General features: G+C 32.7%; 2 protein-coding genes across 2 annotated transcripts in view; one reads left to right on the top strand and one right to left on the bottom strand.

Annotated features, from left to right (window-relative positions):
* Positions 1–24,054, bottom strand: part of LOC139498094 (spliceosome-associated protein CWC27 homolog) — a 55,192-nt gene that overhangs the window by 10,915 nt on the left and 20,223 nt on the right. The gene's annotated exons all lie outside the window — the stretch shown is intronic.
* LOC139493819 (mucin-2-like) lies at positions 15,319–17,183 on the top strand. Its single transcript, XM_071282050.1, has 2 exons — positions 15,319–15,487; positions 15,841–17,183. Exons 1-2 carry the CDS (start codon positions 15,319–15,321, stop codon positions 17,181–17,183), a joined length of 1,512 nt encoding a protein of 503 aa, XP_071138151.1.

Raw genomic sequence — 24,054 nt, 5'->3', positions numbered from 1 at the left:
TGATTGACCTGAAATATATAAATTTTACCCTAAAATGACCCTTAATGACCTTATCGTATCCATATATCATTTTAACGTCTACAGTTAGACTTTCACACTAATTTGTTAATACTATGTTAACAATGAGTAGGTAATGTTTTGTTATAAAACAAAAAATCCACTAAAACCTGAACTATTTTTATTTATGGAACCCAATTTGACATTAAGATAAGATTAAGTTATTGACATTTGGCTTAACTTGTTATTTCTTAAAGTAGGTCTATCTTTAATTATGACGTTGAGTATAAATTACAAATTATATACACTGAACACAAGAAAGTATAAAACACTTTTTAGAACACGACCAACCAGTTTTAATGATTAAAATTCTTGGCAATATGTTTACATTCAAAATATTATGATTGAGAGAAGAAGCATACAAGTTTTTTCAAGAAAGTAATTACCAAAATATTCAATTAAAGCTTGATTTCAGTACTGATTGCTAATACGATATAGCAAACTATACATAGAGTTGGGTTTTTTACCGGCAGTGCATTTATATATTATTAATAACAAATAATCGATTTTTTTCTGCGTTTTTGCTTAGATATTGGGTCATGTTTTGCATATTTTATGTTTCATTTTTAAATGTTATAGTTAGCTCGATGTCTCATACTTGTTATTTATCAAATCAAACGTGGGTTTTTTTTGTTGGTTTTTTTTTTGTTGGTTTTTTTGTTTATATAACGGCTTAGCCTTTTTCAAATATATTTTCTAGAAACATCTTTTATACTGCAACTAGTTGTGTTTATTTCCTAAATATAGTAACACAGCTATATTTTGTGCAATGTCAATTTGATCATGGAACACTTTTTCCACAGTCAGGGGTTCATTAAGGGATGAAAATAAGTTTGAAATTTGTGTTAAAATTCAAATAGCTATGAATTTATGTATATAAGTTTTAGTATAAAAACAATATTAGGTCAATGTCAGAAAAAATATCAACTTGTTTGTATTCGGCGCAAATCTGGAGAAGTGCTCGGTAGAACCTCGCCCTTCCCCAGTTTCTCAGCCTCATACAAAAAAGTTGATATTTTTCAAAAAAACGGAAAGATTAAATGGAATGGTCAGTAAAAAAGCGGAACACACTAAAGGGGTATAACAACTAAAGCAAATTGACAACGCCGTGGAAATTAAAAGAAAACATAAAAGAATAAAAGAAAAAGAAGCAGCAATTTCTTTTTATTTCTTTTTTTTTTCTTGCTTGTAATTGCATGTAATTTAATAATAGTTCGTACACCTATGTATATAGTTCTTCTAGTAAGATGTATTAAGAACTTGGTTTAAATATTTGTAGATCGTCAGTGAAAGGAGTTTGGAGAAAAAAGGAAGAACATGCAAAATTTTGAATCATTTGTAATTATGTCTTCTTATATTGTATAGATGTTTGTATTCCTGTTTTACTTGGTAAAATTGGTTAAGGTTTGAATAACTTTTGTAATTTAACTAATTCCTCCAGTATACTGGCAAGTACTTATTTCACGTATCAATCTTGGCTCTTACTGCCATGAATGATTGAATAATAATTGTTGACAATATACCTGATTTTTTCTTATATTTTCATATATGTTCCATTAAATCTCATTCCATAAATAGTGCAAAGGTAAACGCAATCATTCTGGTGTAGGGATAAAACAATGAATATCGAGTACCTGTTTTTGATTGTGCTTTGGTTTCCATTTTATTGCTGTCTTAATGAATGTGGAAATGGTATTAATTTGTGTGAAATAACAATGACAATGCCACCGACAAAATGTTTTGAGCACGACTGTGATAGTTTCAGAATGAAGTACATATTAAGATGCTGTGGTATTAAGAAGAAAAAAGAATGCTATAAAGTTTGCAACATAACCGATGCAGATTTAATAATAAAAGAACCTTGTTCTAGATCTCCCCCAAGATGTGTTAATGGATTTTGGGATTCAGGCAAATGCAAGTGTTATAAAGGATTTTTTGGCAATTGCTGCGGTAAATATATTTAAGACAATTACTGAAGTTAACAAGGATAGGGACCTTTTTTGGGTCTTTTATAGCTTATTACGGTATGTGCTTTTCTCGGTGGTGAAGGCCTTAACGTGGCCTATAGTTGTGCAAAACTTCTATGTCGTTTATGGTTTCTAGTGAAGAGTTGTCGCTTATGCAATAGTACCACATCTGTTTAGTTTTATCATGTTTATAATGATAGGTATATGAACACATAAATAGTCTGATTGGAAGAGGGGATCGCGTTTGGTTTCATTTAAAAAATTTAATGATAGAACGAAACATTCTGTAACATATATATATAGTGCAGCGGCGAAATCTGAAAAGACGCTTAGTTAAGGAGTTTAATGCACCCAAAGAACACACACCTGAATTTTTTTTTAAATGAAAGAATACATGTTAAACTTATATTTTAAACATGCCGTAAGAAAATCGTATGGTCGAATTTCCGTAAAAATGGCTTTTTAGAGCGTTATGTAGTGTATAAAAAAAATTCACTGATACACTAAAATGTTAATTATTATTACGAATCACAATATTACGGCTATTTTTTAAATTGATAATGTAAGAATATATCACTGACGATAAAAATAGTCAATAATTGTTTTAAAAATATTTACCATTAACATTTTAAAAACCGTTTTACTTCAGTAGTTGTGATTAACACGATTTTCACCGGTTTCCGTTAATAACAGGATACTTATAAAACACTTCATTTGTGTTTATTTGGCATAAATATACACTTCGATATTTACTTTATACAAAACAACTTTCGTTTGTAACATTTCTTATTCGATTAACAAGAAATTTTTAATTTGAATAGAACACCTCAATCTGTTACACATTTATTTAATTCCGGAATTACGGTCCGGGACGTTTATTTTTGTTTAATCCTCACTCCGTTCAGTTCTATCACTGTACAAGCCAAATGTCGATTAGCATTTCACATTGAAATTGTTTGATTAATATCAGTTTTAGGGTTTATATTTGTCTTTACACTAGTTTTATATTTGCTTTGTTGTTGATTTCATTGTTTTTTTTGGTTATTTTTAATACCCAGAGTGGTAAAATATTGGTTTTTTATCATTGTTTACATTTTGTTAAGTAATCGCTTAAAAATTATTCCGGATCTGTTGTGAAAATTTTCCGGATAATGTCACAGTTCGGTAGTCCTTTAAAACTTACTCCAAAAAGTGCAAAGAGAGGGAAGTCTTCCTTAGATTGGCAGGAATGTATAATTTGTCAGATTAAAAGCCCGGAAAAATTATATATTTTCACTGACAATGGCAAAGTTAGTTTTATTGAAGCTTCTAAACTACAGAAAGATGAGATCTATTTGAAGATTGTAGAAGAGTTGTCTTCTATTAATCATTTTTTTCGGAAAATATTGATGTTAAATACCATAGATCTTGTTGTAAATCTTACACCAGTAAGCAGAATCTATCTTGTTATAAACAAGATTTTATGGAAACGGAGGAGAATATAGGTGGTGCTTGCATTTTTTCACCTGCTGCAAGCACATCTAGAATCACAACTCGATCAGAGTGGTATTCCTGTATTTTTTGTAAGAACAAAACTTACAAAAAAGATGCTAAATTGCACAAAGTGGAATCAGAAGACAGAACTAAGAATATACTTGAGGCAGCTAGAAAAGTGTTTCAAGTAATCGAAGGAAGAATCATTCCAGACTTGAAAAAATTTCTTAGTTCAGGTGAAAACAAGCAGTCACTTATAAAGTTTCTTGGTGAATTCACTTTGCAATATATGAAAGAAAATAGTTGTCTAATGGATGGACAAAAACTGTACCTTGCTGGATCATTTCCCAATCCAGAAATAGTGAAAATAATAGGTCCCAAAGGTATATCAGATTGCAGTGAATTGTCAAGTACACAAGCAGAGGCAGATACACGTATTATTCTGCATGCATTGAATGCTGACAAACTGTACAGGGAAAACGATGTAAACGGTCGCATTATTGTAAAGTCTCCGGATACGGACGTGCTAGTACTTTTAATACATTATTTCCCACAGATGACTCATATATCTGAATTGTGGTTTCAAACAGGAATGATCACTGGCATTAAGGATTGTCGGCGTTACATTCCTGTTCATGAGCTGTGTGGGTCGTTAAATTCAGTTTTGTGTAAAATCCTACCAGCTGCACACGCTATGACAGGGTGTGATACTACATCGTCTTTATTTGGCATAGGCAAGAAATCCATGCTAAAGGCACTAAAAGAAACGCCTGTTCATTTCAATGACTTGTCCCAGATATCTTTATTAGATATAGACGATTCGGTAGCCGTCAGTCGAAAACTCGTAACTAGGCTTTATAATCCTAAAGGAAAGTCCAAACGCTGCCATAATAATCTGAACAGTTTCCAGGTGAAATTAGCCACATGTAAAGATTCTAGCTTGGTCCGACTCCCTCCTTGTGAAGCATCTTTCAAACAGCACGTCCTTAGGTCTTCTTTCCAAACCAAAATCTGGATAACTGCACATATCGCCAAGTCTGCTATTGGATCGCCTCTACAGTTTGGTTGGAAAGAAGGGAAGTGTGGTCTTGAACCTGTCTTGTTTGATGGTCAAATGTCATCTGACTTCCTTCAAGATTTGGTGTGCACATGCAAAGGCAAATCAGTTTGCAGTAAAAGTTGTGTGTGTTTTGAACAGAATTTGTCCTGTACTGAACTGTGTCAATGTCAAGCATCAGACCTTTGTAAAACATCAATACACACCTGGCAGATATAGATGATGATGATGATGCTTGATTACCTGACCTATCTACGTCTTGATAAAGCTAATTCATATATAAACTTGTTTTGCTTTTAGTTTTTGTCCACTTTTTCTGTTGATTTAATATACGTTTAGTTTACTTTGACAATGAAGCTATTTCCGTTTATTATGATAGGACGATCGGGCATTCCTAATGTTAAAAAACGTTAAAAAAAACGTTGATATGATGCTAACATATTTTATAAACCTTATATGAATACATTTTGATTGTACAACAAAAATATTAATGACAGCTTTTGTCTGCAAAAAAAATGTAAAAAATTTACTGAAATAACCATCATGACCATTGAAACTGAAATCAATGAAATTAACTTTTATCCACCTTTACGTGACTTTAAACTTTTGTATAGTAGCAAGTCGTCTTAAGACTTCATTTTTATGGGAAAAAAATATTACCAAAGTTCAAGGTCATCCTTGTATGGAAACTAAATGAAGTCATAAATAAACAAAATGTATCATATGACGACAAACGTCAATTTTAACGTTAAAAATGGCGTATTTAGAAAAAAAAAATGGTATGACCAACAGGCTCCATATATGTTGAATGAAATATTGTCCCCTGATTGTTTAATATGTTTTATGTTCCTATGTTTAGCCCAAAATAGACAGTAAAGACAAAATGTTGTAATATTCAATTGTTGACCTTTGACCTCAATTATGCAAAATTCCGACCACTTCTCATGCTTACGGCATCATTAATATTAAAGTTAACAATTTTATCTTTTCAATGATATATAATTTAGCCGTGTGTTCGGTGGGTGCATTAAAAAAAATATTTTTGATTCTACCGCTGGTCTAATATGTTTATGTTGAATTGTTTAACTTAGTTTTTAGAACTGGTATTATACCAGAATCGTGGGTAATTGGCACGATCAAACCATTTTATAAGAATAAGGGAAACAAATTTGATCCAAAAAACTATAGACCAATCACAATTGTCAGTTGTGTTGGGAAATTATTCACTTCGATTTTATGTAATAGATTATCAAATTTTTCCAATGAATTTTTATTAATAAATGAAAATCAGTTTGGATTTAGAAGTGGCTATTCAACAGTCGATTGCATATTTATACTGCACTCTTTCTTTGAAATTTTGAAATTAAAAAAGAAAAAAATGTTTTGTGCATTTGTAGATTTTGAAAAAGCGTTTGACACAGTCAGAAGAGACGCATTATGGTATAAGATGTTATTGAATAACATAAATGGTCATATGTATAACATAATTCATAAGATGTATGATAATATTAAGTCATGTTTATCTTATAATGGCAATATATCAGATTATTTTTCATGCAATATTGGCCTACGACAAGGGGAAAACTTATCTCCTTTTCTGTTCTCACTTTTCTTAAATGATTTGGAAAACTTTTTTATCAACGAGAACTTGATTGGTTTGAACACTATTGAAGATGCACTCGAGGAAAAATTAGATATTTATGTTAAATTGTTCGCAATCTTCTATGCAGATGATACTGTGCTAATGGCGGAATCGGCCAAAAATCTTTAACTATTGCTAGATAAATTCCACTCATATATATTGTGATGTCTGGAAAATGAAAGTTAATGTAGAAAAAACAAAAATTGTAATTTTTAGTAATGGAAGACAACCCAAAAATCTCAGTTTTACATATGATAACTCTGTTATAGATATCGTTCAAGAATTCAACTATCTTGGGATCTATTTTTGACGAAATGGGACATTTAAACACTGTAGAAAACACTTAGCAGAAAAAGCTACAAAGGCAATGTATGAGGTAATCAAAAAGGGGAGAAAACATGGGTTATCTATTAGTTGTCAATTAGATTTATTTGACAAGTTAGTGAAACCGGTCTTATTGTACGGTTGTGAAATTTGAGGGTTTGGGAATAACGACATTTTGGAGAAAGTTCAATTAAAATTCTGTAAGCTTCTTCTGCACCTAAAGTCTTCTACCCCAAATTGCGTAATATATGGTGAACTTGGACGATATCCCATCAATTTAGATATTAAAGTCCGTATGGTATCATTTTGGTTGAAATTAGTATGTGGTAAACCGACTAAATTATCAGCGACCATTTATAAACTACTGTATAAGCTGTCAAATGAAAATGATGTAAAATTTAGATGGTTAAACAATGTTGAATCTATTTTTAATGAAACGGGATTATCTTTTGTGTGGTTGTCTCAAACATGTATTAGTGACATTTGGCTAAAGAATACAATCAGAACATCACTCCTAGATCAGTTTCAACAAACATGGTTATCAAATGTGCAAGCATGTTCGAAGACATTAAATTATCGAATTTTTAAGGATACTTTTGGGTTTGAGAACTATTTTGATATTTTAGAATTTCGTGATATTTATACGTTATGCAAATTTAGAACCATCAACCATAAATTACCCATCGAGAAAGGGAGATGGACAAATATTCAGAGAGATAGACGAATTTGTAAATTCTGTAACTCTAAAGATCTTGGAGATGAGTATCATTATATTATGATGTGCACAGAGATGTCAGAAAAAAGAAACGAATGTATTGATAAAAAATATGTAAATCGTCCAAATATAATTATGTTTAAGAAAATTATGAATTTAAATATAAAATCTAAATTGAGAAAGCTGTGTACTTTCATTAGATTTATAAATTCCCATGTGTGCCCTCCTGGCTAAATACTATCAGTATAATTGTAAATAGTGTACATATTTTGCTCTGTGTATTCATGTATTTATGTCTGTATTATTGATGTCATGTAGTGTCTGTATACCATTGTAATTGCAAAGGTTTGACAGAATAAAAGATATATATAAAAAAAAAAAAAAAAAAAAAGTTAAATACTTTTAATTAATAACATCGATGTTTTGATATAATTGAAGTTATATAAGACTTTCATAACAAAAATCTTAATAACATTCAACATATTTATTTGATTTTTACTACCTTATACGGTCATACAAGAACATATTTCGAAAACATTTTAGAAAGAACCGTTTAATAATTGTAAAAATCGAAGATAATGGGTTTTTAGTTTTTCTGTATTATGCGAACATAAATATGCTACAAATAACTTTTTTTTTCTTATTTGCTATTAACTATCCAAGTTTACCATCCACAGCGCGGTCACTGGTGATCTCAATGTAATATTTCAGTGACCGCAGTGGATAGTAAACCAGGAACTAAGAATACACGCTATTTGTAATACACTAATGTTTAGACGTGTATAGTCCAATACATTTCTTGGACTATAAGTTGTTTTGAAAGCAACCATATGGAGCCTTGTATATTTAAGAATACGAGGTTAATAAGAGTGGTTTATTAGCGATGTTATGTCTTTTTATATATATAAAAAGATCACGTGGCGTTGATGAAAATCTGAAACGTTTTACCCATACAACAAAGAAATTGATCGATAAATGAAGAAAATACATTACAAGCTAACAAGTTGTTATTATTGCCATTTGTTAGGTTCTCTCTATTGCATTCTTGGTCCCTTTGGTAGGACACTCGTGTTAAGATAGTCGGTAAGACAAACTTTGAATTCGTTTCAAAGTGTGCTAATGACCTTATGATATAGAATGAAATTCAAAACAGTGTGGCTGTGGCCATTGATTGACACATTAAATTCATCCATTGACTGGGACAATTTACGTGAACGTTCAAGTCTGTAACGACCACTGTTCACGACGTACCTACGATAGACATTTAAACGGTGGGGTTACCAAAGGTTTCTTAACGCCTTTAATTATAAAATAATTCGAAAAAATAATCAGGAATAACCTTTATGTTTTGATTTATATAATTCATATAAATCAAAACATCGTTTTATTTCTGATTAACTTTTCGAATTACTTTATTAAGGTGTTGAGAACCTTTGGTGACCCCATAGTTTAAGCGTCTTTAAAAAGTACACAGTGAGCAGTGGTCGTTACATACAAACGTTAACCTAAATTGTCCCAGTCAATGGATGAATTTAATGTGTCAATCTATGGCCACAGCCACACTGTTTTGAATTTCATTCTATTCCAAAATCTAATTTTATTGCCGAATCCTAGATATATTCATTTGCAATATTTTTACTGTCGAACATCGTTCAATCTCAAATTTAGCTATACATTACTAATAAATGAAAACAATTCAAAGACATCCCATGATCCCGTTCCTATTGGAAAACGTCATAAATCTATGCACCGACACTTACGAATATTTTTTTAAATAGATCTACACATAAAACAATGTTAGAAAACAAAACATTCTGAAACTGTGATTTTTTTTTGTGACAATTGTGTTGTTTCTAATTTAAGATGCATGTCCTCTAACAAACTACTGTGAAAACCATGGCATATGCAGCATGGTTGGATCCAACAAAACATGTTACTGTCAGACAGGTTATCATGGAGACGGGTGTCAATACAGTAAGTGGACAGTCACAAAGGATAGTTTTGATTTGAAAAAAACCTTTAGATTTCTATTTAAAGCATGACACAAGGACGTATATTAGATGTTAGTTATACGTCCTTGCTTGACAAAACAAAAATTATTTAAACTTATTCTTTAATGTTATCAACTTAACACAATAGTCAGAGCACTATTATCACCTTTGTGTTCTCTCAAATAGTTTAACAACGCAGCATTCTTTATAGTTCAGTCCTATATGATTAACTTAGTTATGTGGTCGTCGTTGATTGCTTTCAGATATAAAACAAAATTATGGGATAACTGTTGTCTCATTATCCATCATACCAAATCTCTTAATTTTATATTATAGTACCCGCATACGGAAGCCGATAAGGGCCATTTAAAAAAGAAAATTATGTCGTAATTACGACATAACATGTCGTTATAACGACATCGCTATGTCGTAATTTCGACATAACATGTCGTTCTAGCAACATCGCTATGGGTGCTATAAACAGTTTCGTATAAAAAACTAGGGATTCCCCGACTAAAAATAACCATGGAGGGAAACCCCTGTTTATTTACTCAATTGGTGAAAAAGTATCATGTTTTTTGTATTTGATTGTAAAAATTATTTAATTAGCTTTGAATTAAAACAGGTTGAATGATTGAAATAATTTTAAAAATTATATTAACTTTACATGTTTTGAGGGGAGACAACACTGTAAACAACCTGTTTTTTTGGCAGTGAAAATTGAAAACTTATTTGCAGCCGCTGTAGCTCTTTTCGGAGCAGGAAACCGTACCCTGAAACAAGATTTTTTTGAAAGGCCAGGTAAAAACCTACAAATTTCATACAGTTTTGATTATGTAAAATGTGCATGGATCATGTCTTCATGGGTGTGCACATGACCAGGTTTCAAGTTTTTTATGTTCAAATTAGACCTTTTTCCCCCTATGTTCATTGGATGGAATATTTTTAATATATTAAAAGTACACATTATTTTTATTTCATTATAAACTAGAGAACATTCTGATTCCAGTGATATCTAGTTTTATACAAGTATCTTTATTATTTAGTCCACCACTAAGGGTCACTTAAATGCATGGTCCTCAAAATGTGACGTCATAGAAAAAAACTGTTGATTGCACCCTATGTCGTAATTTCGACATAACATGTCGTAATAAATAACGAGCTATATAAATTATGTCGTAATAATGACATCGCTATATATATAAAAGAATATGTATTATGATTGCCAAGAGACTAAATGACCCATAAATTAAAAACTATAGGTTATCATAATGCCCTCAATAATTAGAAAAGCCCCCGCATAGTCAGCTATATTTTTCAAGGTCATCAATAGTTTCTTGCTTAAATTGTTTCTGATACTTCTGATATACATTTTAAAGTATAGTAATCTACTCCTGGATCGTCCGTGAAAACGGCTATTTTAAAGGTGTCAGACCATCAATTAAAAATCCCTATCTGTTCAACCAATATTTGCAATTTTCACAGCTTTCTAAATATTCTACCTTAAGTTTAACTTCATAGAAACCAGGTATATCCTTAATTGTACATGTATCAGCTTTCTACATGCCAATTTTCACCATATCTTTAAAGCCTTCTAACAAAATAACTGACCTTCAAATAGAGGTACTTCCAAAAAAAAAACGGTTTTCTGGAAATCTAAAATTAGTATACTATGGAGCGCATTAATCCTCAATTTTTAATGCAAACTCATTTTAAGAATTGAATGCTTCTTTTTGTAAATTTATTGGGATGTAAAAGCGCTTCATTCTAAAAATGTACGCACGGTCAACGCTTTTACAACCCTATAAAGTTATGTAAAAAGAAGCATTCAATACTTATAATTACATTTTTTAGCTATGATCATGAAAACACGAATTTTATATATTTTATTATTTAATTCACCTGTGCACTTTATTTTTGGAGCACGTGTTATCATGAGTGAAAAGTTGTATTGAGCAATGCAACTGCTTACGGAATAACACGTGATGTGAAGTTAGCCAATCAGAATAAAATATTATAATGAAACATACATCTAATGTAATTATAGACAAGTAAATTTTGGCTCAAAATGATCTAGATATATTTCTCTTTCACCAAAAGTTTCATTTCTGCAAATTTGTTGGTTAGTTTAAGTAAACAAGGACATCAAAAGAACTATTTTGTGTCAGAGAAGGGCTACTTTTACATACGTTCTAAATTGGAGGGAGTAATTGGTGGTCTGACACCTAATATAATCCCAGGTTTTTATTAATTCGATGAAAAGGTTTTCGTCTCTGTTTTGGATTCGTCTTTCAATTACCTCCATTTTAATGCACAACTTTATATTGACGAAAAGTTCCGGCTTCGCTAGTTATAACATGAATATCAGGACAAATCGCGAAGTAAAACATTCCGTGAACTGGTACATTAAGTCTTTTAATATTGGTGATTGCACCTTACTGAAGTGACGACTTATAATGATCTATTTCGGAGTACTTCTGCAACATAAATTTCAATTCGCATTTTACATTTAGAGGACTGTCTTGGTGTCTCCAATTTGTCTTTGCAAAGGTTGGACGAAGTTCATGTAATGAGATATTTTTTTCCCATTTCACCATTCTTTTAAATAAATCGTTAAAAGATATAAACGATTAATAAAAATTGCAAAATTTAACCTGTGTCGAACCTATGATGCTATGTCCCCGGGTGGAGTCTATAGCAAAATACACCTTTTTTTCGACAGCAATCATCAACCTCTTCTTCCAAATTTCATAATACGATTTGTTTTAATTATCATGAACATTTAATTGAAACTTTAGCACATGTAACGTCGGAAATTAGCGTATTTCGGATTTTAGACGTTTTCAGACGTTTGGACAAATTGGATATCGTTTTGTAATGTGTGGAAGCATTTTATTCCATTAAGACATAAATATGTAGTTATTAAGAAAAGAATCTTGGCATTTTTTACTCTTCGTGTATCTAACTTTTATTCATGTTATAACTGTCGCGATGAAAGTAATTTTCGTTACTATAAACTTATGCATGAAATGGAGGTAATTGAAAGACAAATCCAAAACAGCGACGAAAACCTTTTCATCGAATTAATAAAAACCCGGGATTATATTAGCCGTTTTCGCGGAAGATCCAGGAGTAAAATTATAATTTTTTTACTATATTTTAAAATGTATATCAGAAGTTAAACAATTTAAGCAAGCAACTATTGATGACCTTGGGAAATAATTCTCAAGCCAAGGTTCAAGTAATTGAAGGGGTGTATTTCGACAAATTATGTGTCCGGGAACATACAATTCTATTCAAATTTAACCAAGGGTGAAAATGTTTGGATTTACTTGAAGTGTCAGATATATTTGTTTTGGGGTTGAATTAAGATATAGAAATTTTACAATGACAGATGATATGCACCTTGAAAGTTAAACATCCTATGATAAAAGTTTTGTACATCTAAAATAAAAATATTGATGGAAAACCGTATACATGTACTGCATTTTTAGTTGAAATAACTTATAAAGTATAAACGTTATTAAATCGATTCCCGCAATTTGAGGTAATTTATGATAAAATGACATCACAAAACGAACAGAATCACAATCAACAAACATAAAAAAAACGAATAAAACTTGCAAAAATTAATCGAAATCAAAAACCCTATTCGACGCCGCATTTTAAAGTGTAACGTTGTGTTGTAGGAAAATCGTGCCCAATATTTCAACGTATAGTAATTAATACTTTTAAATATGACCCTTTTTACAAAATTTGCCGTAATACAAAAAGGCAATAAGTATGCGCTAACTTGAAAGGTGGTGGAAAGTTTTTTTTTTATTTCTATTGTGGCTTGTGTTAGGCTTGCGTTGGTTGGCCTGAATGTAATTTAATGAATGTAAATTGGAATCTATAGAATATAAATGTTTATCACAGAAGGTAACCAAAGATTTTGCGACGATTACAAATATTTAACTTTACAATACAAATAAATATCTTTAACCAATAAATTCAAATAGCAAAAGGTATGCAATTAACAAATATATACTTATTAATTTTCGTGTAAATTATTTAACTATGAAATACATTAAATATGAAATTTGGAGTTTAACCAAGGGAGCTAATAATTAATTTATGACACTGTCTGCCACATAGCATTTCGGGGACTCTCCCTCTGGTATCTTTATCCCCTCTTTTTAATAGCTGACTATGCGGGGGCTTTTCTAATTATTGAGGGCATTATGATAATCTATAGTTGTTAATTTATGTGTCATTTAGTCTCTTGGCAATCATAATACATATTCTTTTATTTATATAGCGATGTCGTTATTACGACATAGCTTTTTCGTTATGACATAGTGATGTCGTTATTACGACATGTTATGTCGAAATTACGACATAGTGATGTCGTTATAACGACATGTTATGTCGAAATTACGACATAGCGATGTCGTTATTTCGACATAATTTTTTTTTAATGGCCCTTATCGGCTTCCGTACCCGCAACACTTCATAAATTTATCACTAGAATTTATAAATAAAATAATCAAACTGATAAAACATTTCGATATTTTAGAAAACCCATCTGTATCGGAAATTATCATATACTTAGACTAAATAACATATGATTTTTACTGTATGATAATAGCATTAAATTAACGTAAATTCCATATTTTTCGAATTGGTGCTTAGCGGGCTGATATGAAAAGTTTATCACATGCTTCGATTGTTATCACATGCCTTTCCGTAACGTTATCACATGGCATTCCGATGATACTCGGCAAATTCCGGAAAATACACCTCAATGCTACGTTTTCAGTGAAAAACATTACGAAATAGTGTACAAAACAATTATATGGATACTGTTAAGTCAATTGTGTTAAATAATAGTAAAGAAAAAAAAAGACCCAAACAAATTATTAAATAAATGCATTTTTTAAAAGTTGAATATTTTTTTTGTAGATTTGTCCATATTAATATGGTTTTTTTTTCCCCTGTTGAGGCATATGATAGAAAGATTTCATATCGAATGTATTAAATTTGGGGTCGAACGTCCGTGAACTTTTCACTCTTTGAACTTCTTTTCGGGAACCACGTAAAGAATCAATATATGAATGTGTTATTTTTCTCTACTGTTGAAGCATAATTATGATAAAAAGATCATAACATGTCATTTTTCATATCGCATGTATTATCAGCCCTCGTTCAATATCAGCCCTCGAGCCATACGGATCTTGGGCTGATATTGAACCTAGGGCTGATAATACATGCCATATGAAAAATGCGATGTAATAATCTGATATTATCACTAAAACAGTTAACAAAAACATCGTATTTAAGCTTGATAGGACTTTGTAATTCAAATAAATATCATCGTAATTGCACTGACATGACAAGTTATTCTTTGTATCGGAAAAAATAATTACAAATTTATATAAAAAATTATAAATAATAAACAATAATCTATTTTATTATTGTGTCACATATTGATTGACATACATATTATACAATAACATTAAAATATGCATACCAGCCATATCATTTGGACACATTGCACAAAATATCTTCTTAAACATCCAACAAAATTTCTTTATTTAAGTTCTACGACCTGTTCCATTATAATAACAAAAAATATAAACATTTAAACACATTTCTGTCCGACATTTTGGAACCGAAAATTCATTGTCACCAATTTCAATAATATAAATAACGGGTAAATTCTGAGCAGAAATTTAAAAAAAAAGTTGATAAGTATATATGTCATAATCGCTTTTGTATACAAGTGAGAGGTTAAGCTAGCTATTCAACCAGGTTTAATTCACCATTTTCTACTTTAGAAAATGCCCGTTCTAAGTCAGGAATATGACAGTTGTTGTCCATTTGTTTGATGTGTTTTAGCTTTTGGTTCTGCCATTTGATTATGGACTTTTTGTTTTGAATTTTCCCCGGAGTTCAGTATTTTTGTGATTTTACTTTTTTTGTATATTTGTTAGAATTTGGTAAATATTTTGAGACACAAGACAATTAACTAATTTAAATTACTGTAATACAAACCTCCAAATTTTGAGCAATTGTTCTTTAAATTAAGGAATTGAAACACTAAACTTAATATGGATTGGACATGTTTACTTAAGACAGTGATGAACGTCCCATTATTTCGTGTCTTCAAAATTTCTTTTATTGGTGGAGGAAGTCGGGGTGCCCGGAGAATACCAGCGACCTTCGACAGGAAAGCTGACAATCCTAGTCTAAATAACACTGAGAAAAATCCAGATGATGGTATTTTTTTATTATCTTGAAATCATTTTCTACACTTATCATGAGTCTTGCACACTGAAGTCAGAAGCATACTTTGTTATTCAGGTCAGTATCGGCGAGCTTTTTTTGGGCTATTATTACTATCAATTGCAGATATCAGTTATGTAATTTTAATAAAACTAACGATGCATCTTCCATCAGGCAAATTTTATTTTTGTCAGTTTTTGGTCTGAAATGTAAATGTCCATTGGTGTTAATGATCAAGAACATGCTATGCCTATCTGATCGTATGATTGTATTTATCAAAATATAATCGATATCATACGAATTTATTATTTAGCATTTTTTATATGAACAAGATGCATTGATTTCAGAATATCCAACAACAATTCCCACTACAACCAAAACCACAACTACCACAACAACAACTCCTGTTAAAACAACCTCACCAACAACCACACTCACTATAACAACATCTACTACAACCAAGCCTACTACAACATCTAGTACAACCCTGCCTACAACAACGCCCATTACAACCAAGCCTACAACAACATTTAGTACAACTACGTCTACAACACCTAGTACCACCACGCCTACCACAACAATACCTGTTACAACCACGCCTACAACACCTAGTACCACCACGCATACCACAACAACACCTGTTACAACCACGCCTACTACAACCACGCCTACAACACCTAGTACCACCACGCCTACCACAACAACACCTGTTACAACCACGCCTACAACACCTAGTACCACCACGCCTACCACAACAACACCTGTTACAACCACACTTACAACAACAACACCTACTACAACACCTAGTGCAACAACGCCTACAACAACACCACCTAGTACAAAACCAAGTACAACCTCGCCTACAACAACATCACCTAGTACAAAACCTTGTACAACCTCGCCTACAACATCAACTCCTACAACAACAACGCCTGCTACAACCGTGACTACTAGAACCACACCTACAACACCTAGTACAACAACGCCTACAACAACAATACCTAGTACAACAAAGTCTACAACACCTAGTACAACCACGCCGACAACACCACCACACAGTACAACCGTGACTACTAGAACCACACCTACAACACCTAGTACAACAACGCCTACAACAACAATACCTAGTACAACAAAGTCTACAACACCTAGTACAACCACGCCGACAACACCACCACACAGTACAACCGCGACTACTACAACCACACCTACTACACCTAGTACAACAACACCTACGACAACACCTATCACAACAACCACGCATATGAAAAAACCTACTTCAACAGCCACGCCTATTACAACACATGCAACGACTTCAACGACGCGACCCACAAGAACAACGGTTAAAACAATACCTATGACCTCAATTAAATCTACTCTCAGTATTGGACTGCCTATTACAATTACTAAACCTACAACGACTAATATTCAAATTTCATCAACTACTCCTGCTTCGACAATTATATTTACTAGATCCAAAACTTCTTATTCAACAACAAAAAATATGCCTAACACAAAAACGACTGGTTCTTCAATAACCATACCAACTTCACTCACAACTTCAACTGCAACCAGCGTTAATTCACATTCAGCCACGATCTCAACCACCAGTCCTACTATCAACAGGAACCCTCCTATAAGATCCATAAGAATTTCACACACTGCTCAGAAAAATGATAGTGGTTTGTAGCTTTATACCTATAGTAAAGATTAACGTATTAACCCGTTTTGACATATTCTAAACATGGAATATTTATTAACGAATTAACTGAACAGCCATCGTTAAGATAACAAGGTCTATATGGCTGTTAATCCATTCTGCTGGCCCATGGTCAGAGTACAGAGTATAAAGACAAATCAAGTGACACTGGTAAATGGCAACCAGTACACAATCGGCGAAAATGAAAGAAAAAATCGGATTAAGTGAAAGAAAAATCGGGGCAAATGCAAAACGCTGTATAATTATATTTTTTTTTTCAATTTTGTTCCTCCTTACATTTGGCACATGATGTACTATAAACACAAAACAAAGGGGATATAAAACTCAAACTAATTTCCTTAGACAAATTATTACTTAAACATTTTGACCATGATTTCTTGGAAATACATGGTGAAATGGTATTAGAAATAAATCTACGTATTAACATATAACTATTCAGATGTATGCCATCATCATTAATTGAAATGATTTTAAAATTATAGATATCTGCAAGGATGACCCCTGTCTGTATGGAGAATGCATTGATAAAGTTAATGGTTATATTTGCGTGTGTAATATATTATTCAAAGGCAAACATTGCACTAAAAGTAAGTATACGGGATTATACGCAAATGAAAAAGCAGAAGCTTCGAGGATTATTCTTTTAAATTTTCTTTTAAAAACTGAAATTATTTCTATTTATGAGTATAACATAAGAACAAACTATAAAAAATCAGTTGAAAAAGGTCTTAGCTCATCAGATGGATACAAATAGAAATACATCTTACAAAAACACAGAGTGGGCGTGGACGGGAACTTATACATTCCTACAACAAAAAGACACTAAGTACAGATCCGAGAGCACTCGCAGTTACTGCATGGCAGCCATTTCAAAGCCAATAAAACTAATAATAAAAAACCGGTGATTTGCTTTTGCGCACACAGGCATTTCATTTGCGCCAAAATAAATCTTTCGTGTGCGCCAATATTACAAGAAAATACAGGTATTTAAAAAAGAAAGAAACTTTTCATTATAATTTTAAAACACAGTTTGTGTTTAGTAATAAACATATTCATCAGAAATTGGTCAGCATAGAACCACAATGAAAGAACTAAACACTGATATGTTGCACTGAAAACCATGGTTGTGTTTGTTTTAAGTTTTTGTATTTTTGTTGTTGTCCAAATTTGTTGTTATTCTGGCTTTGTAAGTTGTTTGGTTCCTAACGACTTGTCTCTATTTTCACATATATATGTGGTCATCGTAAATTATAGACTTATTTTCTCTGTATGTCCACGAATTGACTATGTCAATTTTGACACCTCTTTGGTATCAATCTTTAATGTTTTATGTTGATAAAAAGGGTTTAACTTTAACTGCACGTTGCAGAGTCGATGTCATACTTACTTTGTCTGAAATAAGGAAAAATATAAACTAGAGGCATCAAATAAAACCTTTCCTACAGTCAATTTTTTAACGAGGGATGGCGTGAATCTATGGATGACCATTTCCAATACCCCAGTCAACCCTATTGCTTTATTGATAAATTCAAATGCTGTACCACTCCTGTTGATACACAATCACAGAGTTTCTTACATTATATAAAAATATAAGGTATAGTGGTATTATTATAATAATATGTATGTTCTTGTATTTAAGTGAAAATTTGGGCAATAGTATGCATATCAATAGCGGCCTTGGCAGTAATAGTAACTTGCTGTTTTTTCTGTCTGTCGTAAGTAGTTATCAAATTAAATTCTGATAAAGAACAATAAAAAGTCAAACATAAACACGTCAGTAGAACCACACATAGATGTAATCAGTACTTTGGTAGAAAAACATCTGTTTAATAACCAACGGGATGTTTCTGTATTAAAAAATATCAATAGACTTATCAAATAACTCTGAAATTTGAGTTTTCATTTTCGCGATATTTTTACGCAGAACTCTCGCAGGTTGAAACAAAGTCTGTTTTGCCTAGGATATAGTTGCATTACTAACTAATGACCTCCAACTACTTTGTCTATATGCCTTTTTTGCTTTTCTTTGTTGGCAGGTTTGTTTGTTTTTGTAGTGATTGAGATTCAAACACAATATTAACGAGGGGGGTGGGGGTCAAGGGGGTCCCAATAACAGCAAAACAGCAAATTGATTTGGCTTATAACAGATAACAAGGAATTAAAATGGACAAAAACAGATAACAGTAAATGAAATATTAAGATAAGTCGGGTCCTTGACAAATCCAGTATTTTTTATTACGCGGGTATAATCCTTTGTAATGAAACGTCGCACGATACTGGTGTCACCTAATGCCCCAGTCCCACTAGACCACGATCGCACCACGTTCATCGCGATCTAAAATAAATTTAGATCGTGGTGAGGTCGCGGTATGAATGGCATGAAAATGTAAATTTTCGTTGCTTTCACGATGCTACTACGTCCTCTCTACGCTTCTACAAAGATCCCGCTACGATTATACCACGTTCTCACCGCGTTTATTCTGCGACCTCACTCCGCTTATCAAGATCTTTCAACGCTCCTCACGTTCTCACTACGACCATACCACGAGTTATCCGATTGCAACACGATCTTACTGCGATTATAACACGTTCTTACCACGATTATACTACGTTCATAGCGCGATCTTACTACGTTCTCAGCAATAACGCCAACATCGTGTTCCATATCAATACAGTTCAATTCCTTCTATTTCTGTTTCTCGGAAACAATACAGTCATGCCACCAAAATCTACCAGAACATGTGGGCATGGTGGTAGGAGTTGATGTAGAGGCAGAGGGAGCAAAGTAACGAATCCTGATCAAGCAGATAAGCAAGCCTGATTGCAGATGATACCATCGCCTACCTGACAATAACATCAAAAGACAGTGGAAAAATACTACAAGAAGACCTTGATAAGTTAGCTGAATGGGAACAATTATGGTGCATGAAATTCCACCCCGACAAATGCAACATACTGAGGGTAACAAACAAGAAAACACCAATTCAAACTTCATACAATCTCCATGGTCACAATCTGGAAGAAGTGCAGGCAGCCAAATATTTAGGTCTCACCATTCAAAACAACCTAAAATGGGACCAACATATACAACAGATAACTGATAACGCAAATAAAACACTGGGATTCCTGAGGAGAAACATCAGAATATCATCAACAAAAGTAAAGAGCCAAGCTTATATTGGACTAGTAAGACCACAATTAGAATATGCAGCATCTGTCTGGGACCCAGCAACAAAAGAATCAATCTACAAAATAGAACAGATACAAAGAAGAGCTGCAAGATACGTGACAAATAAGTACAAACCAACTGCAAGTGTCACAGAAATGATAGACCACCTAAAATGGAAACCACTGCAACAACGAAGAAAGGAAACCAGACTAGTGATGTTCTATAAAATAGAGAATAATATGGTAGCAATAGAGAAAGAAGGACGACTCACACCATCAGTAAGAAAAGGGAGAAATATACATCCTAAGGCATACCAAGTACCGCACTTACGTATTGATGCACACAAGACATCATACTTACCACAGACTATAAGGGACTGGAACGCCTTACCACCAGACATCCCACAGGCAGAGACACTAGGTGCCTTCAAGGCCCTAGTGTCAAACCTCTAGAGCCTTGGAGGCTCCTACTGTTTTTAGCCAGTTTTTAAAGTTTAATTCAAATTCACTGTATATAGTTAGTTCCACGGTTTTACTTCAACAATTTATTTACTTGGATGTCTTCTCCTGCAAACGGAACTCGTCAGAAACATATATAGCAGAATCTTCAGTTTGTTGAAGGAGGCTATTACCCGACAGAAACAGAAGCAGAGATGTCGGACCGACTAATCCAACCTATTGCTGGTCCATAAAGCTCAATGACGATATTTTAGTGAACGATAGCAGATATGACATAGATGTATCAATATATATAGGAAGATGTAGTATGAGTGCCAATGAGACAACTCTCCATCCAAGTAACAATTTATAAAAGTAAACCAATTATAGGCCAAGGTACGGCCTTCCACACGGAGCCTTGGCTCACATCAATCAGCACGCTATAAAGGACCCAAAATATTACTAGTGTTAAACCATTTAAACAGGATAACCAACGGTCTAATCTATATAAAAACGAGAAGCATGGTTGAGCCGTTAGAGCAAATGGATAATTACATTCAAACAAACAAAATCTAGGGAATTTTTTATATGTTTTATGTGAAAATGACAATGAGATTAAGAATGATGGTCGTAGTGTGAACGTAGTCAGGTCGTAAGAAGAGCGTGATGAGGACGGCAAGGTCGTGCTAAAATTGTACTATGGTCGTGAACAGCGTGGTGTAGTCGTAGTGGAAGCGTAATTGGGTCGCAGTGAGAACGTGATGGTCGTAGTGAGGTCGTGATAACGTCGCTGTACGATCGTAGCGTAGTCTCTCCGAATATAATCATGCTTTCGCTACGCTCTCGCTACGATTGTACAGCGACCTTTGCGATCTTACTACGATCTTAGTGCGCTCTCACTACGTTTCTACTACGACCTGATTTCGCCACGACCGCACCACGATTGTTTTGAACATGTTCAAAGTTGGCCACGCTCTTCACGATCTTGAAGACCTCACCACGACCGTGATACGACCTTACTGCGATCTACACGATCGCACTACGATCATCAAAATTTGCATTTTTTTCACAGATCGTAGTGCGATCGTGGCCTAGTGGCACTTGGGTATAACGTTACACACTCAAAGACGTAAGCCAAAATAAAAACGTTGGAATGCATGTTGTTCAGATGGCTTTTTTATAATAAATTTTAAAGGATTGATTTTTTTTATTTAGATAAAAGATGTTAAGCTTTAGTTTTATTAACAAATTAAAAATAAAAAAGTAACTTGAATTGAAACCATTTGTTTTATATACATTTTAATTATAAAGGCAATCGATTACTTTTTTTATGGATAAACTATGCACTGCAAATGCACTCATTTTTGCACTCCAGAATGTCAAGGCGAAAGGACTACGGCATTTCTAGCATGTCAGTTCTGCACAAATATATGCAAGGGAATTAGAGGGAACAATTATTATTGCTGTTTTTTTCTATTAATTTGTATTATAGCGGATCCGACTACATGTAGTCCGGAAAACACTTCAGTTCCGCGAGAAAATCTCTCCCAACCCCTTCTCTATGAATCGGTAGAGCTTCAACATAAAACATTAATTTTAAAGTTTTATTATTAAGCAACAAAATAAAACAGCCGTATTCCAAATCGTCTGTGAAAACCGCAATAATGACAATTAGACGGAACGTTACAAGTATATTTTATTAAATAACGTCAAATTCGTATGTGGGGACATTATATCGGACATTTTAGTTTTATCTGATATCTCGTATCTTAGATTTAATTTATGGAAATTTGATATCAAAATAGAGGTAATTTTTTGTACTTTTATCCATTATAAAAAAAATTATGTAGCGAATGGCACTGTATTAAATAAACATCATGAAAAAATAGAAAACGTAACTATACGTTTAATTTGGTTTGAAGGGGACAAAATGTCGGACATTGCTATTCAACTCGAATAATAAGAATTTATTAAAAAAAATCCTAATTATTGCATGAGGCGAAAGTGTGATCTTTGTACAAAATACTAGTATAAGAATTATTTACTTTCGACATGGGGATTGCTCTGGAATTCCCTTTTTTGGGACAATTTAACAAAAATTACGGCAACCTTTCGTGCATGGGACACATAATTTGTATCATCTTGATCCCTTTTTTTTTTATATATTTCCGTGGTTTCGAGAGAAAAAATCGACATTACGTCATCGCCCAATTATGAATTGTTTGTTCTAGACAAACTTTTATATCGTTTGGTAATAAAATTTATATGTTTTTACGCTATTCAGAATTTCACAAAACTAAAAGTGTAACGCGGGACAAGGAAATCACATTGCAAAATACAGGTTTTATTGAGTTTTAATTAATGAAAATGGTCTGTTACATATACAAAATTGCAATAATCTGAAAGAAGAGTTTAAAAGCTTTAAAATGATATACAACACTTTATAATATCAATTTTTATGTTTGAAAATTATAAGACAAATGTGTCTTGTCCGTGATTTTACCAAAGTAACACCAGTAGCGTGCGACGTTTCAAATGAATTCCATTTTCTATGAACATTTTAGAGAATATATTTGGTATATTCTTGTCCGTCCGTCATCAACATGTCGGACATTAACTCAAACCCTCTTTTGCCAATTTACATAAAACTTTGGGAAATTGTGTATATCTATTGACGTGAGCTCCCTATTGTTTTTTTTTTATAAAATTTAGATTTTCTGAGTAATGGGGTTTTATTCAATAAAAATGGTGTTTTTTTTCAGTTTTCTGATTTTATCTCAAAAATCCTTTCACAAATTTGAAAGGAATTTTGGTGAATTGTTTATATCTATTGCCATGAGCTCCCTTTCAATTTTTATAAATTTTAGATTTTACGTTTCCGAGTTAAGGGGTTTTATTAATTAAAAAGGGGGGATTTTCTAGTTTTCGGACATTAACACAAAAACGTTTTCAGCAGTTCTCATGAAACTTTGCTGAATTGTTTATATCTATTGTTGTAAGCGCCCTTTCGATTTTTATTAATTTTCGATTTTATGTTATTCAGTTAAGGGGTTTATTCATTAAAAAAGGCGGTATTTTCCAGTTTTCAGACAATAACTCAAAAATGTTTTCAGCAGTTCTCATGAAACTTTGATGTATTGTTTATATACATGATATATATTGACTGAAGCTCCCTTTCGATTTTTATAAATATCTGATATTTCAAAAAGGCAACGGTCGTATCATGCGCTCATGG

Source organism: Mytilus edulis, chromosome 1 (assembly GCF_963676685.1).
Source record: "Mytilus edulis chromosome 1, xbMytEdul2.2, whole genome shotgun sequence".
Taxonomy (NCBI): domain Eukaryota; kingdom Metazoa; phylum Mollusca; class Bivalvia; order Mytilida; family Mytilidae; genus Mytilus; species Mytilus edulis.
This window is presented reverse-complemented; position numbering and strand designations above follow the sequence as displayed.